This window comes from Indicator indicator, chromosome 3, assembly GCF_027791375.1.
Source record: "Indicator indicator isolate 239-I01 chromosome 3, UM_Iind_1.1, whole genome shotgun sequence".
NCBI classification, from domain to species: Eukaryota; Metazoa; Chordata; class Aves; order Piciformes; family Indicatoridae; genus Indicator; species Indicator indicator.
Window position 1 is genome coordinate 4,019,866 of NC_072012.1, and position 10,436 is coordinate 4,030,301.

At 44.2% G+C, this 10,436-nt stretch overlaps 1 protein-coding gene across 2 annotated transcripts in view; it reads left to right on the forward strand.

Annotated features, from left to right (window-relative positions):
• Window positions 1-10,065, forward strand: part of OSBPL8 (oxysterol binding protein like 8) — a 63,717-nt gene extending 53,652 nt beyond the window's left edge. For both annotated transcript variants that reach the window (XM_054399418.1, XM_054399417.1), the window contains exons 14-21: window positions 350-447; window positions 2,406-2,495; window positions 3,058-3,194; window positions 3,556-3,741; window positions 7,116-7,203; window positions 8,520-8,622; window positions 9,579-9,684; window positions 9,930-10,065. In XM_054399418.1, coding sequence (XP_054255393.1) covers window positions 350-447; window positions 2,406-2,495; window positions 3,058-3,194; window positions 3,556-3,741; window positions 7,116-7,203; window positions 8,520-8,622; window positions 9,579-9,684; window positions 9,930-10,065 — 944 coding nt within the window. The remainder of the gene's footprint in view (window positions 1-349; window positions 448-2,405; window positions 2,496-3,057; window positions 3,195-3,555; window positions 3,742-7,115; window positions 7,204-8,519; window positions 8,623-9,578; window positions 9,685-9,929) is intronic.
• Window positions 10,066-10,436: the final 371 nt, after the last annotated feature.

Genomic DNA, 10,436 nt, shown 5'->3' on the forward strand with positions numbered 1-10,436 from the left:
AGAAAGGTCATGAGGATAATGAGACACTGGTAGAAGTGGTCAAGAGGGTAGTGAGGTGGTAGAAGCCTCATCCCTGGAGGTTTTTGCAGCCAGGCTGGATGTGGCTCTGGGCAACCTGCTGTAGTGTGAGGTGTCCCTGCCCATGGCAGGGGGGTTGGAACTGGATGATCCTTGAGGTTCCTTCCAACCCTAACAATTCAAAAGGTCATCTGAAAAGATGATTCCTTTTCCTCTGGCACAGACATGTCTGTTCCAGGAACTGTGCCCTAAGAACCTGGGGGGTTTTGTCTTGTTTAGGTATGATCATTCATTTTATCTGTGTTGTGTTGGGTTTCTTTCCCTCTTGCAGGAATTCTTTATGGCACAATGACCTTAGAGCTTGGGGGAACAGTCAACATCACCTGTGAGAAAACTGGCTACAGTGCTACAATCGAATTCAAACTGAAGGTTAGTGGATGGGCAGAAGAAGGGGAATGAGCATAATGATGACTAAAGAAAAAAAATATTTATTAGATCACTTCTTAAATATAACTTGGATTAATATGGAATTGTCTTTTTGGAAATAAGGAGTTTTAACTGCTATTTATTCAGCTGTGTTTGTCTAGCAAATAGCAATGATTTTTTTGTTGTTTGTTTCATAAAAAAAATTAATTATTTTGCCACCTCTTTTCTTAATGTATTCTTCTGGGTCCAAAGGTTTTGAGTGAGATTTACAGTGCTGCCCTCACCTCTGATGGTAACAAATGCAAACACATTGCTAAGTTGTATGCATTTTCAGACCAGCTCTAGTGGGGAAAAAAGCAGTGGTTTCTGACTTCTCCAGCAGTGTCAACAGTGTGTGTCTAGGAAAATGTAAGAAGTAACCTGATCAGTGGTTCAAGTATTTTGTGTGGTGTTACAACTACTCCCTGGTTATTTTTAATTCTCTATGAGAGTTCAGGGACTTTGAAAACTCCTGGAGAGCTCTCAGAAGAGAACACAGGCTCAGGTCCCCCTCTTCCATCCTCAAGTTGCTCATGAATAGAGATGATGCCAAGGCAAACATTTATATCAGCCTAATGCCCTCTGCTAAGAAACAGTAAACTCTGGACTATTCTTGGCAATTGGGCATGCTGTAGGAGCACCTTCCCACTCACAAAAGCTGAGTGAAGGTTTCTAAACTTCTTGCTTGTACTTGTGAAAAATACATTTGCCATCTTTGAGGCAGAAACAGACTTAAAGCTGAACAAAGAGTTCACAGGCTCACAGGATGTCAGGGGTTGGAAGGGACCCAAAGAGATCATCGAGTCCAACCCCCCTGCCAAGCAGGACCATAGAATCTAGCTCAGGTCACACAGGAACACATCCAGATGGGCCTTGAAAGTCTCCAGAGAAGGAAGACTCCACCACCTCTCTGGGGACCTTGTTCCAGTGCTCTGTGACCCTTACAGTAAAGAAGTTCCCCCTTGTGCTGAGGTGGAACCTCCTGTGCTGCAGCTTACATCCATTGCTCTTTGTCCTATCACAGGGAGCAAGTGAGCAGAGCCTGTCCCCTCCCTCTTGATATTTATAAACATTTATTAATTCCCCTCTAAGACTTCTCTTTTCCAGACTAAAAAGCCCCAGGTCCCTCAGCCTCTCCTCATGGGGCAGTGCTCCAGTCCCTTAATTATCCTCATAGCCCTCTGCTGGACCCTCTCCAGCAGGTCCCTGTCCCTCCTAAACCCAAAACTGAATGCAGTACTCAAGATGAGGTCTCACCAGGGCAGAGTAGAGAGGGAGGAGAACCTCCCTGGATCTGCTGGACACACTCCTCTTAATACACCCCAGGATCCCATTGTCATTCTTAGCCACAATGGCACATTGCTGTCCCATGGATAGCTTTTTAGTTGCTAAGAAGCATCCATGTAGAGAGAGAAAAATGTTGAAATTATAGAAGAAACATAAAAGTTAGGAGGCTGTGTGAATTGATATTTTGCCTCCTCAAACTATGGGATACATGTCCAGCCTATCAAAAATGCCAAGGAAAATCCCTAACAATCATTTTGTTGGTGCTCATGCAAAAGCTAATCTCTAGTAACAAAAAAACCCTTGGCAGAGAGGTGAAATTAGTGTAGCAAATGGCTGTGTCCTCCAAGATATCAGTGTCACTGTTTTCTCCATTATTTTCCATTTTTTTTCTCCATTTCTTAGGCAGTGCTTTTGCTCAGCAAACCTTTTAAGAAGATACAGCATGAGAGAACAACTTTCTGTGGTTTGGGACTCTCTGTGGGAATGACATAGGCAGAAGTTCTGATGTGAAAAGCCATCAAGGCTGTTTACATCCCATTTCATAAATTCCCTTTTCCTTGTAACTAAACATAAATGCAAAAAAATAATAACTTGCTATTAAAATAAACATGGCAGCATCTCTTTTTGCTTTGCAGCCTTTTTTGGGTAACAATGACAGCGTTAACCAAATATCAGGGAAAATTAAGCTTGGCAAAGAAGTCCTGGCTATTTTGGAGGGTCACTGGGTGAGTAGCAAGTGATTGCTTTATAAATTCTGGCTGATAGTTGAGACAAATGAACACAGCACTGAGGTACAAATAAGGCTCCAGTTTAAAAACAAACAAACAAACAAAGCTTTGTTAAGTACAGCTGTCATAGAAAGTGTTCCTTTACAGTTCTCAAGAAAGCATAGAGTCAACAGAGTTGTTTTCATCTGTTAAGAGGTGGAAAAGTTGTGTATGTTTGAGTAGCTCATGAAGAAAATACATTGCAGCTTCTGAAACGATTTTTTGTGCCTGTGTTAGTAGTGTGAAGAATTGTTGTGGCACCAAGATGAAATGTTTAAGTCTGTTTCAGTTCTGGTGAGATGGCACTGGCAGTGCTGGGTTTTGGCTGTGGCAAAGGTTCCATTGTGTTTCTGTTCCAAGTTACAATTAGCACAGGGTACAGAAATTGAACTTTAAAGTTAGCATATTGGATTATTCTTAACTATGTTCATCCAAAAGGAAAAAAAAAAAGCTAATTCCTCCTTTTTGTGTTGTCACTTTGAGATGATTGCAGTTGAGGTAACTGAATTATGTGTTACAGGACAGTGAAGTTACTATTAGTGAGAAGAAGACAGATGTTTCAGAGACCTTCTGGAACCCAACATCTGATATCAAGCAGCGTAGATTACCTAGATACACAGTGAAGTTTGAAGAGCAAGATGACTTTGAGTCAGAGAAGTAAGTCCTCTTTAGAACCATCTGTAATTGTTTTGACAAAACACAACTGATAATCCTCTCCAAATTATTGGTAAATGTGATGGTTTGGACACTGAACAAAGGAGAAATAAAATATGGTTTCTTTCCTTCCCATGTTTGCTGGTGCAGACCTGTAAAACAAGAAAGCAGCACTGTTAAATACAAGGTCATGATCTACAGACCTTACAAGCATGGAGGTTCTTGGTGGAAAGGTAGCAAAGGCTTCTATTGCAACATAGGAATGTTCTGATAGAGGTGGATCCCTTTGCTTAGCCTTGTAAGTAGAGACATTTTGGCAGTTGTTTCTGTCAAACAGATTGTAACCATACTGCTCTTTCATCAGGCTTTGGCAGCAAGTGACAAGAGCAATAAATAATAAAGACCAAACAGAAGCTACTCAAGAGAAATATGTTCTGGAAGAGGCTCAGAGGAGGAGTGCCAAGGAGAGGAAGCTTAAGGGTGAAGAGTGGACGTGCAAACTGTTTGATCAGGATCCAGTCACAGGAGAGTGGCACTACAAATATGCTGAGTGAGTCCTGCAGTGTTTGCAACCAAAAGAGTTTGTTAGATACCTGCTAGCATCACTGAGCCTCTTGCTGTGGTTTCAGGAGCAAAAGGATAGGTAGCTGACTTCAAACTCATGAAATGTGTAATGCTACTTAATATTGCTGTTCATGTGCTTTCATTAAAATACATCTTTGTTCTAAGCTGAACTTGGTAGGGCTTTCACCAAAGAGAGGATGTTGTTATGTCATGTGAAAAAGGGTAGTGACTGATAAAACAGGAAACCATGTTTCATGTAACTATGGCAGGGGTTTCCTTTTCTTTCCTATCTTTGTGGTTACATGCTTCATCAAACCCGTGCTTGTGTTCTAGTGTTTCTTTGGCATGGCACTTCAGGATGCACTGTGCTCCTTTTGTGACCTCTCAGGCTGACCAAAACAGTTCCACAAGCTTTCCCAGACTGGTGCATATCTTTGATCTTCATGAGGGTAGAGAGGCTCTGCAGAGGGACTTGGATAGATTGGATCCATGGCCAACGTTAACAGGAGGAGCTTCAACAAGGCCAAGTGCCAGGTCCTGCACTTGAGCCACAACAACCCCAACCAATGCTACAGGCTTGGGGCAGTGTGGCTGGAAAGCTGCTGGCAGAAAGGGACCCGGGGGTGCTGATGGACAAGCAGCTGAAGAGGAGCCAGCAGTGTGCCCAGGTGGCCAAGAAAGCCAAAGGCATCCTGGCTGGGATCAGCAATGCTGTGTCCAGCAGCAGCAGGGAGGGGATTGTCCCCTGGGACTCAGCTCTGGGGAGGCCACACCTGGAGTGCTGTGTCCAGTTTTGGGCACCTCAATCCAAGAGAGATGTGGAGGTGCTAGAGCCAGGGCAGAGGAGGGCAAGGAAGCTGGGAAGGGCCTGGAGAAGAAATCTGATGAAGAGCAACTGAAGGAGCTGGGGATGGTTAGTGTGAAAGAGAGGAGGCTGAGGGGAGACCTCATTGCTGTCTACAACTACCTGAAAGGAGGTTATGGAGAAGCTGCTAGTGGTCTCTTCTCCCAGGTAATTAGTGATAGAACAAGAGGCAATGGCCTCAAGCTGCCACTGGCTAGGTTTAGACTGGACAGTAGGAAACATTTTTTCATGGTAAAGCCTCCTTCAGTAAGGAGTTGCCCAACTGGACTAAAACCTCTGTGATGCATTTTCTAAGGACTTTCTAGTGGTGGTGATGCCTCTTCCTGCTGGAAGAGTTGTGATAGTCCATCTGAACTGACTGCCCACACTGTTGAACTCTGTCTAAAACCATCATGAGAATCCCTGCGCTTAAAACCTGTTTGGTTTTAAAGCTGCAGGGGATGGTCTGTCTTGTTAATGTATGCATTTAGACCTCGTTTCCTTGAGGCCTTGTGGCTCAAGGATGTGCCACAGGAGTTTTACTACATGCTAGAAAGCAGTCTGTGCTGTAAGAAACTTCAGTCTCCTTTCACACACAGAATCCAGCTTGCCACCTGGGCCAACATAGAGAGCAGTCTTTAATGCTTACTGTGAAAAATGTGTTCAGTGAGCTGTGGCATTTGAGGTATCTGGATTATGGATTTAGGCATCTGGATTACAGATACAAAAGACCTTTGGGGGAACAATGTCTAATTCTTACCCAGTTACCTTAGATGACATTTAATTCAAGTCAGATTAAGCTAAGATGGAAATGCAGGTCTGTGTTCACAACATCTGAAACAGCCACAAATGTTTTTTTGAAGGCATCCAGGAGGAGATAAGAGGAAATCCAGGCTTAATCTACTCTCACTAAAGCTGTGCATTGGAACCACCTTCATGCAGCTGGCTCTGTATTCAGTGGGGACACCAGTCCTTGCCTTTGGCTGGTTGCTGTTCTCCAGTGAGCTATGGGGTTTTTGCCTTTAATTCTATATCAACCTGTACTTGGAAAGGCACTCTGGAAAAAAATAAGAATAAGAAAACTCTACGTAGCTCATTAGTGCCTCTTGAAACCAGTCTGGATTGCCATTAGCCACTTGCAGATGAAAGGAAGTTTGAGGTAACTGATTCTTAACCTCTCCTTCCTAGTTATCTTTGAAAAGAAAAAGAGCAGTCCTAAATAATTTTACTAAGTCCTCTGCTTTCCCTGTAGTTCTAAAATAACAACACTGCAATAAGTAAAATAAGCAGAAAATGTATTTTTTGACAAATACATATCACTAGCCAGATAAATCCATAATGATGATGTTGGTTAATACAGCAGTTTGTACCCCAGCTGGCTGAGGGTTTGACCTGGACATGAAGTTTCTTTTTGGCTCTCTTGGCCCTTCAGGTTAGAAATGGGCTGGAGGCAGAAGATAAGATCACTTGTTTTGTCTGATGTCTGATATCATTATTGATGATCTGGACGAGGGGACTGAGTCCATCATCAGTAAATTTCCAGATGACACCAAGCTGGGAGCAAGTGTTGATCTGCTAGAGGGTAGGAGGGCTCTGCAGAGGGACCTTGACAGGCTGGACAGATGGGCAGAGTCCAAGGGCATGAGATTTAACACAGGTAAATTCCAGGTTCTACAGTTTGGCCACAACACCCCCATGAAGTGCTACAGGCTGGGGACAGAGTGGCTGGAGAGCAACCAGGCAGAGAGGGACCTGGGGGTGCTGGGTGACAGCAGCTGAACAGGAGCCAGCAGGGTGCCCAGGTGGCCAAGAAGGCCAATGGCATCCTGGCCTGCATCAGGAATAGTGTGGCCAGCAGGAGCAGGGAAGTCATTCTGCCCTGTACTCAGCACTGGTTAGGCCACACCTTGACTACTGTGTCCAGTTCTGGGCTCCTCAGTTCCAGAAAGATGTTGAGGTACTGGAAAATGGCCTGAGAAGGGCAATGAAGCTGGGGAGGGGTCTGGAGCAGAGGCTGAAGGAGCTGGGATTGTTTAGCCTGGAGAAGAGGAGACTCAGGGGAAACTTAATTGCTGTCTACAGCTCCCTGAAGGGAGGTTGTAGCCAGGTGGGGGTTGGTCTCTTCTCCCAGGCAACCAGCAGCAGAACAAGAGGACACAGTCTCAAGCTGTGCCAGGGGAAGTTTAGGCTGGAGGTAAGGAAGAAATTCTTCCTAGAAAGAGAGATTGCCCCTTGGTATGGGCTGCCCAGGGAGGTGGTGGAGTTGACATCCCTGGAGGTGTTTAAGAAAAGCCTGGATGAGGCACTTAGTGCCAGGGTCTGCTTGATTAATTAGGGTTGGGTGATTGGTTGGACTTGATGATCTCGGAGGTCTCTTCCAACCTGGTTGATTCTATGATTCAATGTCTAAATAAGGAGAGTAAAGCTTTAACCTATTCACAGAGCTGTTTCTGAGCAGGGAGGCAGTTCATATTTAAATTGCTGTGGTGTTAATCAACTCCATGCACTTTGTCTAGTACCAGACCATGGGACCCTTTGAATGACATGATCCAGTTTGAGAAAGATGGCACCATCCAAACAAAAGTTCGGCATCGGACACCAATGGTATGTTCCTGTTCTCTTAGCACCTGCAGCAGGAGCCAGGGGCTTGCACATTTTGCATTATGTGTTTAAAGGTCATCAAAGTATTGGAACTGATGGGGAATACTGTTGTCAGCCTACAAAAATGTAGCTTACCCAGACCATAGTCTTTCACCTCTGTGTTGTGTCCTAAGCAGTAGAGATGACTTAATTGAATGGGAATAGAAAATATGCAGGCTTGGACACTGACCAGCAGGACAAGGGAGGTGATTCTCCCCCTCTGCTCAGCACTCATGAGATCCCACCTGGAGCACTGCATCCAATTCTGGTGTCCCCCAGCATAAGAGGGCCATGGAGCTACTGGATTGGGTCCAGAAGAGGGCCATGAAGATTATCAGAGGGCAGGAGCATCTCCTCTGTGGGAACAGGCTGGGACAGTTCAGCCTGGGGGAAAATAATGCTGTAGGGAGACCTTACAGCAGTCTTCCTGTACCTGAAGGGAGCCTCCAAGAAAGCTGGAAAGGGACCTTTTACAAGGCTTTGTAGTGATCTGATGAGAGGGAATGGATTGAAACTTGAGGAGGGCAGATTTAGACTGGATATTAGGAAGAAATTTTTTACAGTGAGGGTGCTGTAACAGGTTGCCCAGGGAGGTTGTGGATGCCCCCTCCCTGGAAGTGTTCAAGGCCAGGTTGGATGAGGCCTTGAGCAATCCGGGCTAGTGGAAGGCGTCCATGCCTGTGGCAGGGAGGTTGGAACTGGATGATCTTTAAGCTCCCTTCCAACCTACATCAGTCTATGAATCTATGAATTAAACTGTTTAGTTCATTGGAATTGTTCAGTTAAATGGAAAGGTGTTAGATGGAAAGATCTTAAGGGGGCTACAAGAAAGCTGGGGAGGGACTTTTCAGGGTGTCAGGTAATTATAGGACTAGGGGGAATGGAACAAAAACAGAAATGGGTAGATTCAGGTTGGATGTTAGGAAGAAATTCTTCCTTATGAGGGTGGTGAGACACTGGAAGAGGTTGCCCAGGGAGGTGGTAGAAGCCTCATCCCTGGAGGTTTTTGCAGCCAGGCTGGATGTGGCTGTGAGCAACCTGCTGTAGTGTGAGGTGTCCCTGCCCATGGCAAGGGGGTTGGAACTGGATGATCCTTGAGGTCCCTCCCAACCCTGACAATTCTATGATTCTGTGCACAAACTTCAGACTGCTTATCCATTAAAAAAGTTAACATGGACTTGTATCAGATATTTGTGCCTTTACCTATTACTGTTAGAAGGTGCCGGTTTGTTACAGTTCTGGTTCTCTGGAAGTGCTTCCTAAGTTTTTATTGATTGCAGGTCAGTGTTCCAAAAATCAAACGAAAGCCAGCCAGTCAGAAGAAAGGAGAGTGTGGTTTCTCATCCCCAGAGCCTGACAACCAGGATTCCTCTGGGAGTGAAGGTAGGACCAGACACATTTGCATGCAGAAATAATAAATGTATTTGGCAGCGAAGCAGAGCTCTGCAGTCAACTCATGCTGCCCTTATCTCAGTGGTTGTGTGATGAAAGAATGGGTGCTGTAGATCAGGGTTGTGCCCAGTGTGAAGCAAACACACGCAGCAGAATGGCTGATGGTTTTAATTGCAAACTTTCCTGTCCTTTTGAACATCAGTATGTAGTGTAGGTAGGCTTAAGTGCTGCACATATTTAGCATCTGGGGGGAAGAAAAACAAAGTTGGTCAACTTTTTTTTTATTTCTTAAAACAAGATGAATCGTTTTAATTTGCAGATCAGTATGTAGCCAGAGGACAGATCTTTGTTGTTGTTGTTAATGGAGAAGAGAAGACTGAGAGGGGATTTGATAAATGTTTATAAATATCTGAGGGATGGGTGTCAAGAGGGAGGGGACAGGCTCTGCTCAGTTGCAGGCTGTGATAGGACAAGGGGTAATGGATAGAAACTCCAGCACAGGAGGTTCCACCTCAACATGAGGAGGAACTTCTTCACTGTGAGGGTCCCAGAGCACTGGAACAGGCTGCCCAGAGAGGTTGTGGAGTCTCTTTCTCTGGAGACTTTCAAGACCCACCTGGGTGTGTTCCTGTGTGACCTGTGCTAGATTCTATTGTTCTGCTCTGGCAGAATGATCTTTGGAAGTCCCTTCCAACCCCTAACATCCTGTGATCCTGTGATTAATGCTTGTAGAAATAAGCATCTTGCAGTGAATGCTGCAAGATACTTCAAGCACTTAACTTGCTCTCCTTCTGTGCTATAGTTGACTCTGAAATAAAGTTTCCTGTAGAAACTGTTAGAAAACTTTCTCCTCATTTTTGCAACCAGTTCAGTTTGTTGTTGGTATTTTGTTCTTTTTTTGCCTTGGTCAATTCTATGAATTACATCTGGATTTTTCATCATTCTAGCACAACTTCTGAAGCATAACACAAGAATAAGGAAAAAAGGAGCAGACCTTGGTGAATTACAGAGTGCCATTGAATCTATAAAGGAAACACAAGAAGACATTAAAAGGTAGTGCTAACCAAAATGCTTTAAAATGGTTTAGAGAATGCTAATTTTCTCCTTTTTGTTCTTGGAGGCTGATATGTATCCTTCAGCTCTAGAACACTGATGTCTTTTAATTACCCTTTTTCCCAAATGGTGATTGCTTATTGATGTTTCATCATTTTCTTTCAAGACTGCCTTCTGCAGAGAGACTTAAGATACTAGGAAATGCAAATTGCCTAATTCACAGATCATTCTTTTCTCTCTTACAGGGACATTATGGCTCTACGGAATAGAGTCACTTCTAATTCACCCCCCACAGACTACCATTTCTTGCAGTTCAAGCACTATGTCTTCATTTTACTTGTGGTTCTGCTACAGCTTATCATTAACTTCTTGTTCAAATAAAGTGTGAACAAGGGCCTTTCTGAACTGGAACATTCAAACTGTTACTGGGGACCATATTTTAAGTTGGACTGGAATTGATGCAATATTATCTTAAAAGAGCCCTGTAGCAACAACTTCACAGAACTTTGCCTCAGCGTCCATGGTTCAGAATCATGTTCCTGTCTACCCAGTTGAAGGAATGATCATGTAAAGTGCCAGTATGCTCTTGCTCCTGGTGTGTGCCTCTGTCTTGCAGACCCGTGACATCAGCCTTGTGTTTTTTATTACATCTCATGCTGTACTGCTGAATCTTTTACCACCGAGTAGATGAACCTAAGCATTCAGAGGTCAGACCCTGTAGGTAGGACGTGATTCCTGTTACAGTAGCGTGA